This window comes from Giraffa tippelskirchi, chromosome 3 (genome assembly GCF_054371585.1).
Source record: "Giraffa tippelskirchi isolate mGirTip1 chromosome 3, T2T-mGirTip1v1.2.pri, whole genome shotgun sequence".
In the NCBI taxonomy this organism is placed as follows: Eukaryota; Metazoa; Chordata; class Mammalia; order Artiodactyla; family Giraffidae; genus Giraffa; species Giraffa tippelskirchi.
Genome location: NC_137277.1, coordinates 97924986 through 97949677, shown reverse-complemented (window position 1 = coordinate 97949677; position 24692 = coordinate 97924986). Strand labels below are relative to the sequence as shown.

The following is a 24692-nucleotide window of genomic DNA, read 5'->3' as shown; positions in this document are numbered from 1 at the left end:
AAGTACAAATGCATATGAAAGTCCAAGAAGCAACAATTAGACCATTTTCCACTCACCCTTCCATTGTGGAAGTAAAATCAGCTGAAATCAAAGATAAGAACTGAGTTTTCTGAGAATCAGTAACTGCTACGTATAATTTTGCCTTTTTATACAGTTCATGGGGTTCTCACGGCAAGTATCTTGATTTACTAAGAGTTTGGTGTTAAATCATGAGGAAATAAACTTACATGACAACTGGAATATTTTCTGAACAAATAAAAATTCACCATGGCAATTATGAGATTAGGATGGTCTTAACTTTAAAATAGGCTTTCCTTTGATATTTCTAACCAACTGTATCTTTACATACTGAACTATGCAAGTTTATGATTTCAACAAGCACTACTGTGCTATGCTCAGTCGCTTCAGATGTGCCTGACTCTGTGACCTATAGACTGTAGCCTGCCAGGTTCCTCTGTCCATGGGATTCTCAGGCAACATTAAAGTGGGTTGCCGTGCCCTCCTCCAGGGGATTTTCCCAATCCACGAATTAAACCCATACCTCTGGCATGCTCCTGCACTGCAGGCAGGTTCTTTACCCACTGAGCCACCTGGGAAACCCAACAAGCACTATTAGCGAAGTCATTAATTGATGTTTTAGTCTTAGGCATCAGAAAAGTGCGCTCATCATATTTTAGATTTTCAAAATGTACAGTACTTTAAAAATATATGTGAAGTATACAAATGTTTGGATTTGTACAAAGTCTCTACTTTCAAATGTTCTTCTGGCATTAATTAAGCACAAAATAAAACTTCTCCTTTTAGATAATCTGCAAGTAAAAGTGAATACTGATCTTTCACACATAGCTAAGTTGTAAGACTTAAAACAGTAATCTGGTATCCCAGAGGAAGGTAAAACACCCTGGTAGTTCCAAGAATTAAAGTTATCACAGACTAAGAAACTATGGGCAAAAAGTACTCTCTATGACTTCCTGGTTCTGACAGAAGGCAGCCTGTAACCCCCAGTCCCAAAGGAAGGGAACAGAAGCTCCCAGCTTCTCAGAGGTATGTCAGGTGCAGTTGGGTCCAATAAAAAATAATTTAAAATTTTCAAATGTTCAATAGTAAGCCAAAAAATTAATCTCCTTAACCCTTGACAGACTAAATAAAAATGGCTACTACCCTTGCTTCTGGCTGAAATTAAAGTCAGTGTGGTACCCCTGATTACCTTACGCAGAGCAAAAGCTCCCACTGACAATTACATAAAGTGTATGGCACCCCACTCCAGTACTCTTGCCTGGAAAATCCCATGGACGGAGGAGCCTGGTAGGCTACAGTCCACGGGGTCGCGAAGAGTCGGATGACTGAGCGACTTCACTTTCACTTTTCCCTTTAATGCACTGGAGAAGGAAACGGCAACCCACTCCAGTATTCTTGCCTGGAGAATCCCAGGGATGGCGGAGCCTGGTGGGCTGCCGTCTATGGGGTCGCACAGAGTCGGACACGACTGAAGCGACTTAGCAGCAGCTTAGCAGTATCTTTAATATATAAAAATTGCAAAGTGATTTAATAAATGCATAACAATAGGTAGAAGGCTTCAAAATAAGGGGGAAAACAATATGTTCTTAGGTATCAAACTTTTCAACTCTTCTGAGGTAGGCTAAGAGGTAAAATCTCCATTTCTTATTTCCACTTCACTCACTACCTCCTCAATTTCGCCCACTTAATTGTACAGCTTCTCAATTAGCTACTGCATGTCAGCTCTAATCTCCTAAGTCCCTGAAGCTTTCCTGGAGTGTACAAGACTGTATTTGTTCCTGCAGAAGTCTGGTCCTTAGTTGGCAAACACAGATGGGATCCTTTCTTTCTGAAGGTGCGTACTGAGGGGCCCTGTAGCCTAACACAGTCCAATAACATTTACAGTGTATCCTGTACATCCCAGACCCTCTTACACAATAATTATGACCCCAGTCCTGTCTTCCAACAGTTTACAGTTGGAGCTGGGGAGATAGAAACACATGAAATGAATGCTGTAATGGTGATGTGTACAAATCACAATGGGAGAACACACAGGGGAGCTTGTCTTTAGTAGGGAACACTTTTCAGAGGGCATGACATTGAGGTGAGACCTGAGAAACATGCATAAGGCATGAGGCTGAAAACCAGACTGTGAAAAGCTATCTAGGGAGGTTGACTTTTTTGTCAGCCCCCACTGCTTAAACTTTTCCACTTAAGGAGTGCAGCAGCAAAGAGAATGACTATGTCTCCTGCAAGTGTATGGGCAATGGAGAAAAGTGCCTTGCTAAGGCTGCACAATTTCCTTGAAGCCTTGTGCTTTATCGGGGAAAAAAAAAAGCATGTGAATGTTGCAATCTACTCCCTAATTATCTGAATTTGTTTCAATACAGAAACAATATTTCTGACCTAATACTTTGGACTCATAATGACATTCCAGGGAGATAAGCCATATTTATCCTGTAATTTCAGGTACTCTGGTGGGTGAGAGGGGAGGAATAGGAAGGGGGAACCACAGCTAGAAAGCCACGCCCTAAAAAGTGGGGAGCTTCCTGAGGCACAGACGCAAGGGAGTGATGTGATCAAACCTATCTTATTAGAAAGGTTTCTGAATCATGCTTAGTCAGATTCAGAAGAAGCTGGGAACTCCCTAATTAAGGAGCATTAAAACACTCCTGGGTCAAAGATATGGCATCAGAAATGTTATGCAAGAAACATGTATCATAAATATCGTGAGCTTTCCTTTTGGGTTACAATTATTAAGATCTAAATGATGAACATTTAAGTATTTAAGAATGTTCACAGAATTTGTCATCTGTGAAGTATTTTCAAAAGAACTAAGTGCTTTCTAAATCTGTGTTTTACTTGCTATTATTAAACTATTGATTATTAAATATTATTAAATATAAATATTTAATTATTAAATATAATTATTAAATTATTAAAATATTATCCTTTTAAATGCTGGTTCAATTTGAAAGTTTACCAATGAAGAAAAAAATAATTTAAAGTGCTAAATCAGAACCCAGAAATTGAGCTCCCAACCCACTCTATGACAGGTAGATAAGGGAGACTAAATATATGTATGTATTTCTTATGATTTTAATGCATTTGTTTTCAATAGCAAAAGGTCAGTCAATTAGCTCTTTTCATTGGAATGACCCCCGGGCTAATGTTATTTATCTTTCTTTTCAAATGGTCAACTTCTTCTGCATACAGTGTAAAAAAAAAAAATGAGAAGCAACTCCAACCTGGCAGCAATGGCCACAAAAATATCTAATCACCAAAAAAGGGTCCCTGTGTTCTAATCATGATACATTCATAGCAAACAGAACATACAGTACTTGTAGTAAGGGGAGTGGTTCTTGAATAAGGGCAACATTGCGCCTTTAAATCAGGGACAACCATTACTGTTTTATGACATGCAATGCTATGTCTGAAAAAACAATTACTCTGTAAATTATGGGTGGTCAGACATAAAAATGCGGCCAATAGGCCTCTTTATATCCCAAGGCGTGGAAAGGGTTCAATGGCTTCTCTAACAAGTAGAAAACTAGATCCCACATTGGCCATGAGAGGGATAAATGGCCACTAATGTTCACTTGAGTAGAAAAGTAGGGCTCAGAGGTCCCACATGGTGTAAAGCACTCAGTCATCATCTGAAAGAAATTAACAAAAACCTCCCTGTGCGTGTGGAATGGTTCCTAAAATGCAAGAAAGGGACTTGGCAGGAAGACCAGACATCTGTTTTCTCTTGTACTGAATAGGTTCACCAACCAGCAGATAGCTGCTTACGGGCATGTGAATGCAAACTGCTTGAAGCATGGTAGACCTCTGTGTGGAAGGGCGATTAAATTCCTGCTCCTTTGACTGTGTATTTACTGAAAAAAATTGCAAGCATACCACTAGGCAAGTAACATGGAATGATGTGCTGACCCCCAGCAGGTCGGAAGAGGTACTGCTGAAACGCCCACAGAAATCACTCTATTAACCAATGTTGATTTGAGTTTCATATCTTTTTAGCTCGTTATCTGGGGTTTCTTTCTTCTTTTCATAGATTCTGAGTCTTTTATTTTGAAAAATGCACACATTTGAAACAAATGCCCAGTGTAACATAAATGGGAATGACCTTGAGCCTTTTGGAAAACCTTTTGGTAAATTTCATCAGGGTACTCAATGGACAGAGCTCAATAAATAAAAATTTTAAATGGTCCATTCTTATCGCTCCATATCTGCCCAAGCTGGGAAGTTTTTCTCGTGCTTAATTGGCTTCTTTGATCATCAACAAAACAAACATTTAATATCTACCATATGCCAAGTACCAAGCAAGGCACTGAAATTAAAACACGAATAAGAAACAATCACTGTTGTCCAAGGTTCTCCATTTGTAGTTTTATAATTCAGTTTTGAGTATTTGTGAATCCTTTTTCAACTCAGGTAGCCAAAATGTCAAACAATATTATATTCCCCCTCACCCACTAGAAATGTCCCTGAATTTTTTTGATTATGTAAAAGGGCAAGCCTTTAATATGTGGTAATGTGAATTTTCAAAAACTTTATAGTATCCAGATTAATTAAAGGAAGTGGACAGTGACAGGTCTCTTATCACCCAAACATAGGAGCCAGGCTTAAACTTCTACAAATTGTCTCCACAAAAAGGTACAAGTCAGATAATCCTGTATCCAGACGGCATAAAGGGGCCAAGTTAACTCCCCATACTCACATCCATGGTTCTATGGTATAGAACAATGGACCCTCTACCATTTAAAATACCTTTTGTAACTTTAATGCTATAATAAAAAAGAAATCAGGTCCAGGAAACTCAAGTCATTCTATAAAGACCTGAAGAAATTCACGATGTGCAGGATGTTGGCACACTGCCAGTGTCTCTGAACCCCTGCGTTGTTCATTCCCCACAGATGATGGAGGAAGGGATCACTGTTCCTAGCCAATTTACAGTCCCAAGCTGCCTAAGGAGGTCTTTGAACAGTGCTCATTATCAGTCCACGGGAAAGCTGGCATTCAAAGCGCACTGTTGACACGAGACATACAGTGCCAATCTATACCCACTCTGGTTCTGACTAAATGCATTGTACAGACTTCTTCAAACAGCATATAGTTAATATACTATGCTACTCAATATCACTGGTACTGAAAAGGTGCCTAGGTTCATGTTCATGAGGCCTCTCTAAATAAGGCCTCTGCGTTAGCCCTAGTAGACTGTTAAAATAGGCCTCTTTCTAACTTTGTTTCAGCAGAAATCACCAAAAAAAAACAAAAAACAAAAAAAACGGTGTCAGGCACACCCACATGCCAGAGCAAGAAACCAGACCTCCTAAACAGAGTCTGCATAGGAACTGGCTGAAGACCGGTTTTGGATGCTCAGCTGACCACCCACCTCCTGTCTGCCTGGGAGGGACTGAGGAGGCTGCAAATGAACATGCAGGTGGAGAGAACCACTGATGTGTCCCATGCTCCCACCACCTGGGCTTCTTCCTGCACCCTCCCTCCCCCGCCCACCACCAGTCAAGCAAGAGGGGCTTCAAGAGACCCCTCAGGAGGCCTGGTCTGTGCCCTCTGGAGCTTGGTGGATACGATGGATCAATGTCTGACTTAAGCCGGAGGAATCTAAAAGGCAAAAGGCTGACTGAAGAGGCCAATAAGTGTGATTGGGAGGTAACTAGTTGCCCACAGACAGCTGGCAGACAGATCAGTGTGGGCCACACAAGACGGAGTTGGCGCAGGGTTGTGTTAGATCCACCCAGGAAGGCTGCCCTAAAGGACAAGAAGGTCCAAGAAGAAAAGGACTGAAGGCTGACCCTTAGATTCTCAGGAGCTGAGGACACGTCTTCTCTATGGTGAAGGAACCACAGGGGAGAGAGCAGAGCATTCTACTAGGGAAAGCATCAGTTTTCTGTCTGCCCAGAGAAATCAACACCACATCACATAATTGTCAGGTCAAGAAGCTTTCCCATCCTTTGCCACGGCTCCAACCTGGGAAGGGTAGGAAACCACAGCTAGCTATGGAAGAGTGGGAAAAACACACATTTGGAAAACAGGAAAGAACGAACCATGTTCCTATCCCAAGACAAGCTTACCAGTTAGAGCAGACCAGAGCTGGGGGGAAGGCAGAAGTTTTAGTATTATATGGCACACAAAATTTTGTCAAATAAATAGGACTGGACATCTCAATTACGGGCATCACACACTTAGCGTTGGAAATGTGTTGTTGAAAAATCAGACGTTCAGTATCAAAATGTTAACCATGTGTTACACATCTGTGTGTGTGTTTGTAGACACATAATAAATGGTTGTATTGGGATGTATTAATAATATTTCACATTATTTCAAATAAGAAAAAAGCATAATGCATTATCATTAATCACAACCTCCAGTTTCCTACAATGTCACTAAATACATGCCTTACAAATCTGTGTGTGTGTGTATGTGTGTGTTTGGAAACATGTAAAAGATTGTCTTATTGGGATATAAACTTATAAAATATCACCTCTTGATCACCAAATTATCAATGTGGTTTTTAGCAGACAACTGCTTTGTAAGCTGTGATTTCTCTTAGCACCAGCAACATCCAAGACGCACATCCCTTTTGCTGACTCTCAGAACTGAGTTTTCAAAACCTTTACACAATTCTGAGATTTTATTAACCATATTTGGAATATAACTTGAGACTTCCCCCTTAAACATCTTGTTTAAAATATTGTATCGAGGTTGGTGTAAATACATAAAGGAATGGCTGAAAATGTATTTAAAGACAATTATATGCCCTGAAGTTTGGACATGAAAAAAATCAAGGGGCACTCTAAAGAAAAAAATTAACCAGAAAGGCCTGAAATGAAAGAAGCAACTGAAGGGACTTTTCATAAGAGTTGCCAGAAAAGTCATGGATGGGATCTGCCCTAGATTTTATCCATGAGAGGAAGAAACAGGAGCTTCACAGAGTAGAGGAAATGGACAGAACAGGGGGAAAAAATACAGTTCTTTTCTGATCGTGCCTTCAAAGTCCTGCTTAGAAAACATATGGTTACCCACGGTTTACAGAGACATAGTAAACATTCTATCAACCATACACAACACAAGTATTGTATATTCACAGTTAAACATACTAAAGCCTCATAATCACCATCTTTCAACAATACCACAAGAAGGTGCTCTATATTATGGACAAATAATCTAAAAATCAGGGTGCCCTCACTCTAGAGAAGATGTATCCTTAGTATTTACAGTTTATTTTAGCTTCCTACTCTGGACTTTACCTTACCCCAAAGGTCTAAAAATATTAAAAGTCAAGGATAACTTTAGAAAGGTGATGAAAGTGAAAGTGTTAGTCTCTCAGCTGTGTCTGATTCTTTGTGACCCCATGGACTGTAGCCCACCAGGCTCCTCTGTCCATGGGATTTCCCAGCCAAGAATACTGAAGTGGGTAGCCATTCCCTTCTCCAGGGGATGTTCCTGAGCCAGGGATTGAACCTGGGTCTCCCACATTGCCGGCAGATTCTTTACCATCTGAGCCATCAGGGAAGCCCCTCTCATCAACTCCTGAAATCTTTATTCATGTTGATTCTTTTAGTCAAGGGAAATCTCTATTCTGGTAGCTGCATATTGTCCTTCAACAGCTTTAAGGGCTTAGCAGGTAAATTTCAACCAGGGTTCTTTAATTTTCATAAATCTCCTTCCCATATGGAAATATGAGTGCTCCTCGGGGAAAGATCACAAGCTACTCGTCAGAAGAAGCAGAGGACAGCACAAAATTACTTTGTACTTCAAGAAACTGGATAATATAAAATTATTGATCTTTTGAAAAGAGTAAGTGCACTAGGTATGATAAAACCCAAGTTTACATTCAGGCAATAAAACCTGCAGCACAAACACCACTTCTATGATAAGAGTTCACTGAAACTGTAGAATTAGTAATTTCATTAATAATCAAGGTCTAAAAATGTCTCTTTTATACAGAGGAAATACTATCTGTAGCTGACACTGCATTAAAACTACTAGTACATTTGTACAAGCCTACATACGTGATAAAAGTATATTATTCTTTCAGAACATGACATCTGAAGTATTTCTAAAATGTATTAATTCCTTAAACAATGAAATTTTAAAATTATTTTTAAAAATAAAGTACAGAGCTTTAGTCCACAAGTACCCAATTACCTGAGAAAATCTGATGCTATTTTTCCATTTACTTATGGGGTTACATAATCTGCTATGTAAAATTTTATACAGTTGTAAAATTCTTTTTCACATATAAAATTATGAGGAACTGTCTTTGGCAAAATAGCTACTACTGAGGATGTGAAGGCAAGGGGCAAATGTCCCAGGTAACTGTGACTCGCTGGGATAGAAGGAGAACTTGCATGGTGACAGGAAAAGCCATGTGCCCAGATTCAGAACCAAAGCCAGAGGCTGGAGGAGTGAGTGCCAGCTCTCAACTCACCTTCGCCATTTGAGCTTGAACCCCACTTGCCTTCAGGGCGGACACAGCCTTCTGAGCTGCTGCAGGACTGTCAAAGTCAACAAAACCATAGCCTGAAATGCAAAACACAATCCGTGTTTAAGCCGTTATTCTACGTTTATGTAAAGAGGGAAAGGATGACTCCATTTGGTCTCTGAGGCAGGCAACAGAAACGAAAGCCCTGACGTTCTGACGGTCCCAAGCTTTACAGCTGTACTGCAGCATCCTCCCCAGGCCGTCCGTCCCGCCTATCTGGCCTAGGTAAGTTTCCCTTCAAAGTTTAAAAAAAAAGGAAAAAAAGAGAAACCAGTTTATTTACTTTTCCAGATCTTTTTCTCAAGTGTCTTGTACTTGCTAGGGTGAGGTGGGGGATTGGGGAGGAAGACATCCAAGTTACCAATCAAGATTAAAAAAAAGGGGGGGGGATCAACTTCAGGAAAAAAGTAGCATTTTTAATAATTTGGTAAGAAAGATGGAGCTATCCTACAGAGCTTAAAAATATTTGTTTATTCCATAAACTACATTTTTGAAATAAATTAAGTATAACCATTGGATACTCCAAATATAAAATAATCTACATATTAGAACTTGTTTAAAAATATTACTTATTTATCTAAAATACAGCTCACAATCTCTTCAAAATAAATAAAGGGTGGTGGGGAAATGGTTCCAGAAATCCAAAATAGCTGTTTTAGTGTTTCTGGCCTAAAGTCTAGAAACAAAACATAATAAAACAAACAAATAAATAACCTCCTAAGAGAGGCCCTGGTTCAAAGCTTATTTATCCATAGCTTTTCAAACATTTTAAACGAGCTGGTCAGCTATTTTCCCTGGCCATAACAAATCAAAAGCAGGAAATTAGAGGAAAGAGGGGTCAGGTTGAGGGTAGGGCTGCTACAAAATCACATGGATGGTATCCAGTGAAAACTAACAGCAACCAATAAAAGAGGAAAGTGATACAAAGAGCAGGCATTACGGAGCACGTGAGCAACAGTTCCATGAACCTCACCAATCCCATAAGCATCACTGTATTAAATCAGGCAATCACTAATTTGCCACTGTGATAAGTCTTAAATTATTAAAAGGTTCAACTGTATTTAAAAGCACATCGGTGAAATGATCAGGGTTCCAGGCAAAAATATCAACAGAGATCTTCTAGGGACTCAAACCTATTATCAAATTAATGTTAAATGAGTAAGAATATTTTGAAAAAGCAAAGTCTTGTCTGGAAGTTACACAGAAGAGGGGCCAGGCCTATCATTTATTTATAGATATTATAAAGCTACAGTAATTTAGACAGGAAGGAACTGGGGTCAAAATATACACATCAACATGACAAAACAGAAACTTCAGAAGTAGTTCAAAGAGTGTGCAGTATTAGTAACAAAAATATTGGCCTGGTAAAAAATTAGTGAACTAGACTATGAATTACAGAAATAGGGGTTTTAGAGAGAGGAGTGTCAAAGCTAAAACCAATAGCAGCTTCTTTCTATTACTTGGAATTGCGATGGAATAAGGCTTAATTTGATTTTGACAGTGAGTAGAGAAATACCCAGGTTGGAAAGGAAAAGAGGAGGCTGACCCAGGTAAAAACAGAGAATGCTCCTCAACAACCAGGTTAGAAATTAGGTTAAATAGATATTTCATATTTTTTTTAGAAATCTGTTATTAATACTAATATGCAACCCACTATGAAGATGCATGCAGGCACACACATACTCACTCTCTCACGCTCATACATATTTTATTACCACGCAGAACTTAGGCAGGTCATAAACGAACACCCAGCTACATTGAAATGATGTAACTTCTGATGGATATTTAAGATTCCTTCTTTAATTTTACTGTTGTCAATAAATTACAGTAAGACGAAGATCCCAGGTTTTATGTTAATGTAGTTGAAGTTTCTACTCAAGTACTGTTAGTATTATTTTATCTGTTATTTCCTTATTAGGAAAAATCCATAATGGCTGCATTTTAGCTAATTGTTTACATTCTTTTCTGGCCTTGCCCAATGCTACTACATAGCTGTTTCATAAATATTTGCTTAAAACAAACATAACATGCTTATGCATGCAACCATGTGATCTTTCACTTTCCCTGTTGTAATACTTTCAAGTAAATATAAGAGGATATAAATGGGTCTCAGAGATTCTCTGGTGTTTCATTATTTAAATATGTATACAGATATTTTTGAAGGTGGGAGTCACTAAATAATACAGCATCCTCTCACTGGAACCCCAGGAGGATTCTTCCAGGTCTCGGGACCAGGCATAGTTATGGCATTTTTGCTTCTTGGGTTTTCTTCTACACTGAGATTACTGAATCATGGGACTAGGTATGTTATTTTTGGTTTGGCCACCAGGAAATACAGGGCCATTTCTGCAGTAAGAGGAAGCTTCCTGCTCTTACCCCTATTTCTCCTTTGGTCTGATTTATCCTCACCCATTTTGTGTGCATTTGTGTTTTCTGGTCCTATATGCAACTCTGTAAACACTGAGAGCAATCAATCCTTTCTTTGTAAGTTTGTCTTGGTCCTGAACTGCCATGTACACTAGAGCTGAAAAGCATTTAAACACCTTTTGTTGGCTAAAAACTGGCAAAAGTTGAAATGTAGGAGAGCAACTTGAAGAATGAATTTTTAAATTTAATAATTACAGCAACATGTTATTCAGAGCAATGTTTCCTTCAGCTTAATTTTGTCTTCTGGAGAAAGGCCCCAAAATACATTTTGTGACCAAAAAATGTACTATGACCTCTAAGGTCTCTAATTTTCAGGTATGAAATTCTTTGATCAGTTCAATCTCTAAAAATTAGTATACAATACAAGCACTTTTCATTTATACTAATAATTTCTTAAGCATTACCTATATTCATCCACCCATCCACCTTCTCAAGTTATCTATAACATGGCTACTAACATGTTACCAGTCTTTATAGTGAGCTATGCTGTTTTTTATTTTTCTCACTCGTCCCCAAATTACTTTTTTTTCAGGAGCTCTTTCATTGCCCCTTCCAGAATTTTATAAATCCATTCTTGCTTACTCTCTCTCCTCACTCACTCATCCACACCCCAGATATCTATCATTATTCCTTTCTGAGAGGCCTCTGTGACACGAAAAAACCTTACAAGGTTTCTATCACTGCCCCCACATTCCAGCGAGTCTCTCCTATGACTCAATTTAGGAGAAATTCTCCAGGAGACATGTATCGAAAACTAGTTCTGATTTATACTTACTTAGAAGCCCCACAAATCTCCCCACTAATCTTTGGACTCTTGTCAAATATCATGGGTTTATACTATTATAAGATGTTAGGTTTAGTATATATTTTTTTCACTCACAGCATTTCTAGATCACGCTAAGCATTTTGTGTACTTTTGGTTTCTTGGCAATAGGGTCTCGTTGGAGAAGAGTGTGAAACAGCAGTGTCCAGTGCAGAGGTGTAGTAGAGAATTCACTCCGGGAGGCCGCTGGGTCCTCTCTCTCACTTAACTAGGGCAGCTCTGCTTTTTAACACATTGACCTGTGTGAAGACTTTTTTGAGGGAGAGGGAATTGGGTGGGGTCAGGAGGAAGAAAGGTAGGTAAGGCTGTAAAACTGTTGTCTACTGTGATTTCTCTCTTGGTTTGAAACAAATGCTGAGATCAGCTTCCTGGTTTATACCTGCATGAGTCCATCTCTTGGTGATAAAACCAAAGCGTTTTTTCTTGTGTCCCTGCTCATCCAAATCATTTTAAAATATGTTAAACAAGATTAACCTGGTAAACATTTCAGCCTACAATTAGACTCTCTCCAGTTTAATTCACTTAAAATATTAATTGAGTATCACTCTACATAAAGCACTGCTCTATTCAGTGTCCTATGGCAAAACTGCCTGAATGTACCATGCTGATTAAACATGGGCTCAGATATTTGCCACAATAGCTCCTTTAAATTCAGGAGCTTTGAAGAAGAGACAGGAGTACAATGAATCACTTCAAGTCTAGATTAAAGGAACGGCTGGCTTCTAAGGCGAGGCCCTACCGTACCATAGGCTTCATTGACGTTCTTTGCCTTGTTCAGATTGTGCTAAGTCACAACCGTCACCCCTACTTGGAAAACTGGGGTCTAATTAACGAGGAGATTTGCCTTCTCTGCCTATCCCTGTCAACCTTATTTCAATTCATGGGGTCAATTGTTAGACTCAAAGTCAGCTGACTCCATTCTTCCCTTTTCCTAGAAATCACATGCCTATTGTTAAGATGCTGGATCATTAAAAGTCAGAGCCACAGAGCATCAGTGCTGCCTACTGTAGACGCCTCCTCTTCCAGCTCATGGAGCTGGATGAGCTCATCCTAATTACACGGAAAACTGAAGGTCAGTGCATCAAATTACTGCAGCAGCATATTTCAAAGGGGCGTATGACCTCCCCTCCCTATTACAATTTGGTCAGTGAAAATGGTTCTCCCCTCCCTGCTGCCAATATTGTCAACAGGCATTCAGCAGAGAACAATTGGGAGTATTGAAACATGTAATTAAGTACTGCTTAAAACTACTCTATTCTAATTAATAGAGCCAATTTGCACAATATGTAATCTTTTCAGTTCTTTAGTACAGTCCAATGGTCTTCGGTAAGCAGCTCTAATCTCCTCAGGCTCAGGAAAGAAAAGCTATTTTCTAACTCTACTCCCCCTTAAAAAGCAGGGGATAAATGCCAGCCAGTATTTTGCATGTTAACTCTCCTGGCGTCAAATCTGGGATTCTGGCAAGCGGCTAGCTGCTGTTGGGTTTCCAGCCAAAACTCAGCCAGGGACCAACGTAAGCAATATGCTGACACTGTGCAAGACAGAAACTGGTTGACATATAAGATTTGGGTTTTAATAAATGGAGGTAGTTTTGAAATCAAAGATCAGGTTTCAAATTCCACTTTTTTTTCTAAAGCTCTGATTTAGTAAATCATCAGACAAGGAAACATACCTTTGCATTTGTTTGTTGTCTTATCCAAAATTGCCTTTGTGGAAACGATCTTCCCATATCTAAAAAAAGAAAAAAAGAAAAAAAAAGAGGTTATAATTGAGGAACCTTTATTAATATCCAAGTCCAGAGAACACACACACTTATCAAACCTCTGCAAACTTTAAACTATAAAATGTTCTTTACTAGGGGACAGGAAATACGATTTCAAAACTCAAGCTAAACTAAAAAGGAGGAATGGCTAGACCTCTCATTTGGCTCTTTGGATTATAGTTTGATACTTAACTTTGAGAAATCAGGCACTTACCTGGTGATCTTGGGACCACAGAAATGGAATGTGAGCTTTAGGAAAAACTGTTTCTCTACAAAAAGCAGTTTCTTCTAGTAACACTGTGTGTGTGTGTGTGTGTGTGTGTGTGTTAGTCGCTCAGTCATGCCCAACTCTTTATGACCCCATGGACTGCAGCCCACCCTCTATCCATGAGATTTTTCCAGGCAAGGATGCTGGAGTGGGTTGCCATTTCCTCCTCCAGGGGATCTTCCCAACGCAAGGATCAAACCCGGGTCTCCTGCACTGCAGGCAGATTCTGTACCGACTTAGCTACAAGGGAAGCCCCATAGTAAAACTATGTCTGTGGTCAAATACAAAGCCAAAGGCAAGGCTACAGAATTGTTAAGGGAAAAGACTACGATGCATATAGCCTTTATGAACTAACTGAGGCAAGAAAGCTCCCTGAATCACACTATTCATTTTGCTTCTGCAGGTGATTCTGCGTGGCTCTAGATCATCACAGAAGGGTGTGTTGGAATATGTATCTTTAACACGCTTGATGGGATATTTAAGTATTTTGAATGTAATATTTAAAACAGGTCTTTTATCTAAGATTTTGATGACTGTTTATATTTTTAAGACCTCTTTTAACGCCATAATAATAATTACACAGTGTACTCACTAATGTATGTGTGGGCATGTGAGTGCAAGAAATAGGCAATAAAAACCAAAAAACAATGAACCAGGAATCAAGCATTAATTTATGAGGGTTCGTATGAAAAATGTGTTCAAATTCGTTCATGTACAACAGAAGTTGGGGAAAGAAGGGAAACAATTCAGAATGTTAAAACTGAGGGCACTGCTATGGAGAACAAAGGGGGGACTTCCATGATGGTCCAGAGGCTAAGACTCTGAGCCCCCCAAGCAGGAGGCCCTGGTCCAGGGAACTAGATCCTGCATGTCTCAACTAAGACCTGGTACAGAAAAATAAATAATTAAAAATAAATTAAAAAAAAAGAAAACAAAGGGGCAAGAGAGTTTAAATATATATACTACCCTATATCCTTTCACAGTGACCAGACTACAATGCAAAGCACTGCTATCTATGTTTGTCTTCAAAAAACAGAGAAGACCGTTGAAAAATAATTCTTAAAAATTACTGGGTCTATGGGAAATGCATCTAACATACTTTAGGTATATGAGACTATTTCTACATTTATACACAGCAAATCCCCAAATTTTACTTTTCTATATATTTACTTTAAAAATTTCACATTTTCTCTGTACTTTAAAACATTTTCAATGTTGCAGGTTTCTATTTTATGCATTTGAACAAGCTGAAAGATACTTATCTAGAAGAAACACAGTTTGGGCCACCACTCTCCCTCAATTAATTTCACTGTGTAATCATGTAATCAAATGATTACTAACTGGGCATAAAAGTAAAGATAATTTAAGGTTTAAATGACAATTACATCCAAGAGGCATAAGGATGCATAAACACCTTCAATTCCCTGTAAAGATTTTGAGTATTTGTAACAACCTTAACAGAAGCTCACTAAGCTTATAACATTTTAAAAAAATATCTGCAAACCAGAAAAAAGGAAGTGATTTAAAGACCACCTTTCAGCAACCATTTATCTACCTAAGTTATTGACACGCTTGATATTTATCAGAGCTCTCTCCCTTGCACAAGTTTTAGCTGAAAACGCTTTTAGACTGCATCCCTACCTCAGCCCTTTCCAAAAGCAGGGAAGAAAACTGGTATGACTTCAATGTAGGATAAAGGTATCGGGAGTTACAGAGATTAAGGGACTTTGCTTGAGGTCACAGAGTTCAGGGTCTTTTGTAAACCAAATAGAAGGAAATTTAGAGAAGGTCAGGGGCTAGCCTTCTATCTTTCTGGCTCTGCTCTCCACATTAATAATGAGGAATAAGACATGGAGAGAGGAAGGAGTGGGAAGCAGGAATAGAGAAGAGGCTCCCAGTAGCACTGAATCCAGAGACTCCATCCATGTCGTACTTTGGTCTGGTTTGGGTTCTCTTTGATCTTTGCTACATCCGACATTACTCCTCACTTTTACAGCTTGGCTTCTAGGACCCTCATTCTGGGGATTCCCATCTCACCTTTCTGCGCTCTCTTTCAGTTTTTTTTTCTTCCTCATTCAGCTCCCTCCTCTCTCTCCTTAACCAAGTTCTTTCATCACATTTAATAATTAGTCCTCAACCTTTTCTTCCCTAGGAAATATATCTAATGCCATGGATTTAATAGATGAATCTTCTTTGATGAAGCCAATTTCTCCTTCCTGGGTTTTTATTTTAATCTGACCCAAGTTTTAGTTTTTGTCTTCCTCTTTTTACTTAAACATCTTAGTATCTTACTAAAATATAAAATACTTAAATATCTATTTAAATGTTGCCTCATGTCCTCTATTTTCTAAATCACATCCCCAGAGAACCCTAGACAAATCTTTGTCTTCTCTTCATGTATCTTTTCATTCTATAGCAGCATCAGATTCCCAATCTTTCATGAAGTTTGTGGTCCCCGAAGCGAAGTGAAGTCCCTCAGTCGTGTCCAACTCTTTGCGACCCCATGGACTGTAGCTTACAAGGCTCCTCTGTCCATGGAATTTTCCAGGCAAGAGTACTGGAATGGGTTGCCATTTCCTTCTCCAGGGGATCTTCCCGACCCAGGGATCGAACCCAGGTCTCCCGCATTGCAGGCAGACACTTTACCATCTGAGCCAGCAGGGAAGGTGGTGATGTCCCTGAGACATCATCAACTCGGCCATTCCTGAATTCAGCTAGTCATTAACTCTTTTAACATGTGTCTAACATTAATTTGCCTTAACATCACTTTGAACATGGTTCTCTCTGGGACTTCCCTGGTGGTCCAGTGGTTGAGACTCTTGTGTTCCCAATGCAAGGGGCATGGGTTCAATCCCTGGTGGGGAAAAGATCCCACATGCTGCACAGCATAGCAAATAAAAAAAAAGGAGGGGGGTGAGAGTTGAACATGGTTCTCTCATCTCTCCACTGCCCCCTCCTACCAATCTTTGAATTTAAAGAACCTGTTGTAACACTAGATTTTCCATGAAACCATCCCTAATCTCCTCAACCATTCAGTGGGCTATTTTATAAGAAACCAGAAAGGGAATTACATTTACTGAGTTTCTACTAAAGTTCCAGGCATTTTCTGTGTATGATCTTATTTAACTTCACAACAATCTTAAGAGGTAGCTGCTATTATTCTCACTTTTGCAAATGGGAAAACAAAAGCTCACAGAAATTCTGGGTCTAAGGTCTTGCCTAACACATCAAAACTGAAACATAGTTACGTTTAAGTTCTTACTGCAGTTTCTCTACGAAATGAGAAATGCGCCAAGGCTTCGGTAGTGACCACCTCTCTACGCACCTGTCAGCTTCGCCAGCCTCTCCCCCAGGAGACCAGTCCCTGCTCCTTGGTAACCATGTGTGACCAAAGGGCCGTGATCAAGAATGCCGATATGTCGGAGGAGATGAAACAGGACTCTGGAGTGTGCTACTCAGGCACTGGAGAAATATAATATAGAGAAGGACACTGCGGCCCATATCAAGGAGGAGGTCAACAAGAAGTACAGCCCCACCTGGCACTGCATCGTGGGGAGGAACTTCGGTAGTTATGTGACACATGAAACCAAACACTTCATCTACTTCTACCTGGGCCAAGTGGCCGTTCTCCTGTTCAAATCTGGTTAAAAGCATGGACTGTGCCACACACCCAGTGATCCATCCAAAAACAAGGACTGCAGCCTAAATTCCAAATACCAGGGACTGAAGTCTTCAGTCTTGCCTAAGGGAACACCTCCACCTTGAACCTTTATTGTGTTTTGTACAGGGCATTCTCTGTACTAGTTTGTGGTTATAAAGCCATTAGCAAAACAGCTTACATTTGTATTTATTTTCTATTCCATACCTCTCTGCCCCATGTTTTTTATCTTCAAAATCCATTCCTTTAAAGAAATAAATCTGTTGGAGAAGTGTGCGCTAATTACCGTTTGTTCAAATAATCTATTGAAGACAGCCTATTACTTGATCTTGGGTAGGCTGGTGGGGGTGATTTCTTGAAGTTTCTGTGGGATGTAACAGACCAGCCTATTCAACATTCTTGAGTTTCATTCTTGCCCATCCTGCTCCTGTTGTGCATGGAAGACTACTACTCAGAAGTGCATGCTGAGAAATGCATGGCAGAGAAACTACTGGATTAACTCTTACTCCTAACCTGATAAATACATTCGTTAAGTGCTCTTTCTGTGATAACTGCTATGGAGTGTTTTGGGCCTTGGGCCTCAAGAGATGATGAATGTGTAGTAGAACTCCTTTAAGCTTTCTATGGCTGCAAAATGGAAATAAGCTGGTGAGAAAGTTGGGCTATTGAGAAATTTGTTGGGCTCTAGACATTTCCCCTCCCCTGCCTTGGCCAAAGTATACTCTAAAGATTAAAGGTGGTCTTAAAGGGAAAAAGCTCTTGAGCAGCAGCCCTCCAAGTGATTCTAATAGTCTGCAGGAATTAAAAAAAAAAAAAAGAAATGATTTTTGAGAAACAATATTTCCTTTACACACTCAGAATATGAAAGGCGAGGGGGAAAAAATGGAAGATCTCTTCTATTAAGGCAACAGAATAGATTTATTTTTCAAGCCAAAGCAAGTTTTTTGTTTGTTTTAGAAACAAGAAACAAACAGGTGGTTCATGGTTGAAAGAGGGATGGGGGTGTGTATAGGAGAAGAGATATGTCTGACATTGATCAGTTTTACTTTCTGTTGTGGTTTTCATCGTGATTTGTGGGTTAACACTGAAAGCCCATGACTTCCCAGAAAGTCAAGACAGTTTTCACTGTCCGTGGTACTATTACATACCAGCCTCCCTCCAATCCAGCAGCTCAGGAGGCTGCTTCTGTGGAGTTACCACAGGTGGTGGTGGGGGCAGGGGTCTGAAGGGTTTTCCTTTCCTACAACATCTTTTCTGTGAGCTGTTCACTCAGTTATACTGCTCAGAGCACAAGAGGCTCTCACAAAAATACAGATCCCTGACCTGGAAACAGAATACTTTTAAATTGCTCAGGCCCTGGCGAAGTTAGTTTCTCAGGAGCTGATGCAGTCATATTGTGGGGATGGAGTACAGAACAAGCCCTTCTGATGACATGAGAAAGGATCTAGAATATGATGCTTTTAGTTCACACTTACTAAAATAAAGTTTGATTTTTCTCTGTCTCCCATCGCTTAGTCGCTCGTAAATTTTACCTTTTTGATAATTTACCATAATTACAAAAGAAATGCATATTTGTTGTAATTTGAAGACATGGAAAAGTAGATTAAAATACTAAAATCACACATTGTCCTGGACACAAATGTTAAACGGATTGTTGAGTATCTTTATAGACTCCGTCCAATGTGCATGTACATGTATATGCATATGGCACATGAGTGTACACACGCGCGCGCGCACACACACACGTACACTGTCTATCTCTCCCCTTCTAGAGAATTTGGAGCTTTTGAACATTGCTGGTTACAAGCCAAGGCTCTGGAGAATGGAGTTTATTCCACGTATTACCAACAGATGGCGGTAAGGGTTGATGAGTTATTTTAATATTGGTCATCCCAGTTAGATTCATTTAAGGCCCTATGGGGTCATTGGCAGTGCTTGTGTTAATTTATTTTATGAACATTATCAACGTCCCCCACACAAAAAGCAATAAGTATGTGAAAAAAAAGAAAAAATGTACACATAATGTAAACAAAAACTGATTATTTTAAATGTGAAAAAAGGTGGGATATTCCTCATGCATATAGGATGATCACTTGTTTGACTTAATAACTGAACTGCCTCTGAAGGCCAAAGAAGCTTCCCACCCTGTGAGAGAGGCTGTGGCCATGCAAATGACAATAACCAGCCAGGAGGAGGGAGAGGGGACTGAAATGAGAAAAAAAACCAAACTTCTGACCATGTGCTATCGAATTAGCATCCACACTAGAAAGCCTGTGACCTAGTGAGTCAATTCAGGGGAATAACAGAAGTAACATCTTACATTAATACAGCTTTTATTTTATGCCAGACACTGTTTTAAGTGATATAGGTCAAATATTTTTAATCTTCCCAGCAATCTTTTGAGTAGGTGAAGTTTTATTACACTTTGTGGATGTGAAACTGAGGAGCAGAGAGAGTATGGGACCCACTGAAGGTTACACACTGTGCTGCGCTCCCTCGCTCAGTCGTGTCCAACTCTTTGCGACCCCATGGACTGTAGCCAGCCAGGCTCCTCTGTCCACAGGGATTCTTCAGGCAAGAACACTGAAGTGGGCTGCCGTGCCTTCCTCCAGGGGATCTTCCCAACACAGGGATCGAACCCAGGTCTCCTGCATTGCAGGCGGATTCTTTACCAGCTGAGCTACCAGGGAAGCTGGTAAGTAAGGAAGAAGAGAGGCAGAAGTTTGCTTTGGTCAACCATGTGGGTAACTGCAGATACTTTACTTGCCAACTGCAGAGTATTTCAGAGGTTCAAAGCAGTTCCCAGTGTTGAGTCTGCATAGCTCCAAGCAGGTGGCGTAAGGATGAGGGTGGACTCTGTAACTGCTAAGTCTCTGAGACCAGATACTGATAACAGTCAGAAAGTTGTTACCTGACCTTCTGGGTAGGCAACGTTGTTCTATTTGGAATAACAGGCCCAAGACAACAAATGTACCAGTCAGGAGGAGGTATGGCTGGCTTTAAAGCTTCAACAGAGTAACTGCATGTATCTATTTGGTGGGAACGGATTTATGAACCAAGAGCCAAAACTTCCTTGTGACTGTGGACTTGTGAGAGAAAAGGGAAAAAAATTCATATACATATAGGCACACATAAGTGATACTGTATATACAGTTCTCTAATTTGGTTTTTTTTTTTTTTGCTTATCTTTACAATGACTTCCCAGGAAAAGGGGATTTCCTACAATTTGCTTTAGCTCTTCTAAAAATGGTTGAATAGCAGAAGGAAAAGAACGTATAAATTATATGCATTCTGCTAAGCAAAGTTTGTTGGACAATGAGGCCTAAAATAGAAAAAGCAGAAGGAACTGTTTATCCACGTTATCCTGAATCCTCACTATTTTGTTTAACTTGTTCTCTTTTCTTTATTTACTTAGTCTAAGAAGCGGTAAGCATTTGAAGATAAGGTATATGTGAAATTTTAAAATCAGGCAATCAGTATCAGACAGGTATTTTAAGACTTGCAGCTTTTTGGTCTTGAAGATTTTCGCTGTCTGTATAAGACATCTAAGATACAAAAATTAAAGATATAGAAAGATATTCCATTTGTAATTCCAGTCATTTTGGCTTGATTCCTTAATGTCCAGTCACTGCCCCTTTCACTTGTGCTGTACAGCTGGGTGTGCTTTGTGAATACATGATTGTGTGTATGGGACAGCAGAGGACGGCACATCTGATGCGGCTGGAATGGCAGCCAGGGTTTGAAGGTGGAAAATATTTGGCAGGAAAAGTTACTGCAGTCCTAAAGGTCAAAGGGAAACCTGGTGCTGAAGCTGAATGGAACACATGAAAGACAAGTACAGTCAAGAAGGAGGTCAGACTAAGAAATCAAGCCACACATATTTACAGCATGTCTACAGTATGCCCTTCACCATCCAAGGCCTATGAACAATATGTAAGATGCCATTCCTGCCATCAAGGGGAACGGTTTTTGGGAGAGGGACTTTAAGGGATTTTTTAATATTAAAAAATAACTAAGGATGTTGTGATGTTGTATGATGAAAGCTAAATAAAGGAGCATAAACAGGATGAAGGTCAAGTTCAGCAAAAAAGACTTTGGGGAAAACAAATTCAGGTAGGCCATGGAAGACAATAAACAGAGGAATCTGTCTAATGCAAGCTGTGGGAGGAGTAAGAAAAGCCAAGTCTGAAAAGGTCTGACAGGGCCTTGGGTTCTAGGAAAAGGAGTCAGGGAACAGAATGTGGCTGGAGGTTTTGCAACTATGGAATGATATGATGAAAGCAGGATTTTAGTAAGATTAATAAAAATTTTACAGCTAGAATTAGCAGAGAAATGTTACATTTTTGTTTTAGTATTACTCTTTTTTTTTTTTTTTTTTGCTTCTTTGTACTCAGGCAATAACATTCAAGTTCAAGAAGTTATCATGAAGGGCTCAGGAGAGCTAGGAGATAAATGGCAAAGTTCTAAAGGACAGGAAAGCTTTAAGACAGTGGACTTCTTTTAACTAGGCTTAAATGCTTTAACTTAACATCTGAGAAAAATAGCCTATGGTATCTGTGTTATAGAAAGCCAGTGGTTTGCCTCGGTGAACAAAGAGGAGATGGAGAAAAAGAATCACCATGGTCTTCTTTTCTGAACTATCCTGGAAAGGACAGTAAATTCTGGTTCCAGTTCCAAACCTGGAGCTGCAGGTTAACGTAGCAGAAGCAAACACCATCGTCCAGTGGTCCAGCCCTCAGCTAGACGGGCTGCTTTACAACATATGAGCTGATGGGGAATAAACTACAGAAGTCTGGGGACAAAGCATCACATTTTTCAAGAGAAAATATATCTACATATCTAGTTTTTCATAACACTGAAATTTTAAGATGAACACATCCTTTCAGAATACAAATAAAATTAGTAATTTACACCCAGATTTGGGATGAATATGACTTATGACTAAATGTAGAACCACGCCTGGTACTCTCCCTTCTCAACACTGATGCTGGCACAGCTAAACTATTATAAATGCTACACAAAAGCAACAACTGATACTGTTTATTGCATGTATGGCTCAAACTAAATAATTCATATAGAATGAATATTAAAAACCACCTCATTAGAAATAGCTAAGATGCACTTTTTGCCATATCCTGTGAAAAACTTATCTCTCTTCTAAATAACAAGCACACTATAAAGCATTTGATTTATTACACAGATTTTCTATTAGAGCTTATATCCAGTCTATTATGATCTGCAATCAAGGTAAAGGAGCTTTACACTATTTTATGTTTTTTTAAGAGCACACAGCACATAAAGGGTCACTGACCCTATCTGATGACAATATTTTAGCCACAAGTCACTGTACTGCAGCGCTTATGGATGCAGTCACAGATGGTCAGGCCCAAATTAGTGCACCCAAGTACTAATATGTCAGAGGAAAATAATACTTGCTGAAAATGGAACCCAGAATTTTGCAAGTAAAATGTAGATAGTCTATCATAAAACTGAGTCCCCAGAAGTCTCAACACACTGATTGTCTAACATTTAAAACAAAGGCAATTTAATTACATAAAATTTGTGTTTTATTTCTGAGTTGAATTTATAAACTGACAATGATAGAGCATTTAAGAAAGTTTCTTCCTCTCCCACCAAAACCTGTGATGTGTGTTGCTTTGACAATCTCACCTTCATGTTGATATAGTACTTCACCATATGAGAAGGAAGACAATGTTACACTGGGAAGCAGATGGAGCTGCCGAGAGAGAGAGAGAGAGAGAGAGAGAGAGAAAGAGAGAGAGAGAGAGAGACCTGTCTTCAAGTGTGCCTTCGGGCAATAACCAGCTCTGTGACTTGGGTGTGCGTGTCTGGCCTCAGCATCCCCATTTGTACCATTTCTACCACCAAGGATGTGGTAACATCTCCTTCACGGCACTGTTACTAGGGGGTCAGCACAGTGCTGGGCCATGACAGATGCTTGGTAACAAATAAATGTTAACATTTTCTTCCATCCCTCCTGGAATTATTTGGAATAAGGGCACTTTAATTCTTATCACTGGAGATCACAAAATTCCCCTCCTCACCTTCATAATGATGTGGTCCTTAAGACACAGAATGTTGAGAAATATAGACTTACCATTTTTTATGGCTATTTTTCAGTTCAGATCTTTGCATAATGAAACCCTCTCAATATATATTGCTTGAATGAATAAAACATAAACATGCAATATATATATTTTTCCCTTAAAGTGTTTGGTATGGGGAATTTGAGGGAGACTGGCAGCCAGAGAAGGGAAATACTGCATTCTGCCTTGAACATGGCCTTGTATCTTATCCCAATTTAGCTTATAAAAACAAATGAGGGAAGAAAGGTAATTTAGGAACTTACTATGGAATTAAAAATTGCTACTAAAAGGAAATCTACAAAGGGTTGGTGGCGGGGGAACACAAAAAACTGAGAAGAGTTTTGGTTCCTAGATTGTTTTGCAAAATCAAAACTAGAAAGCTTTTTTTACACACAACAGAGTACCAGAAATCTGTAAAACAGAATGCATTTAAACTTCAACACTCAAACCATAAATGACTGTTTCATTCAAAACAAGAAGAGCGTGACAGAGAGCAAAAGTAAACATGCTCTCTAAAGTAAAACAGAGAGTTATCTGAAACTATTAAAACAGAGTGTGCAAATTACCTGGAAATTTCTCTTGATTCTGACACAGACTTAAAAAGGACAGGGTCAGATTGGACATTTCCTAGACTGAACCCTAATGTTGGCTTTGATCCAGCACACGGCACCAGCATATTGATTTCCAAATGCTGTGAGGCCATCTTTTTTTAAAGTAATAAATCCTGACTGCCCCACAACCTTGAAAAGCTCGTTTGAAGAACAGACTGAGAAGGAAAATGGTATCTATTTTACTCACTTTCGTTCTAAGAAATCTGGGGATATAATATAAATGTTATCATTAGTTTAAAAAAAAAAAAAAAGATACACTTGAGTTGGACAGGCAAGGGAATAGCCTGCCAGCACAGCTGACATTTCTAAACTTAGATATTTCGTTCAAGGGTCACTCGTGACAGTGGTCACATCTCTTAAGAGCATATCTGATGGAAAAGGATAAACAGGGTTCGCACGTGGGTTTCCCACTGGTTTGTTTCTGAAAAAGACTGTCCTTGGACACTGCAGATAAATATAAGCAATCATTCCAAAGACAGAATAGTATGGCTCTAAAACTTAAGAACATCAGAGAGGAATTATTTTAATGC

General features: G+C 39.4%; 1 protein-coding gene and 1 pseudogene across 33 annotated transcripts in view; one reads left to right on the top strand and one right to left on the bottom strand.

Moving 5' to 3' along the window:
- RBMS1 (RNA binding motif single stranded interacting protein 1) overlaps positions 1–24692 on the bottom strand; it is a 217850-nt gene that overhangs the window by 29000 nt on the left and 164158 nt on the right. For all 33 annotated transcript variants that reach the window (XM_081582741.1, XM_081582750.1, XM_081582745.1 and 30 more), the window contains 2 exons: positions 13429–13487; positions 8453–8544 (listed from right to left, as the gene is read on the bottom strand). In XM_081582741.1, coding sequence (XP_081438867.1) covers positions 8453–8544; positions 13429–13487 — 151 coding nt within the window. The remainder of the gene's footprint in view (positions 1–8452; positions 8545–13428; positions 13488–24692) is intronic.
- Positions 17160–17514, top strand: LOC145542915 (dynein light chain 1, cytoplasmic pseudogene; annotated as a pseudogene).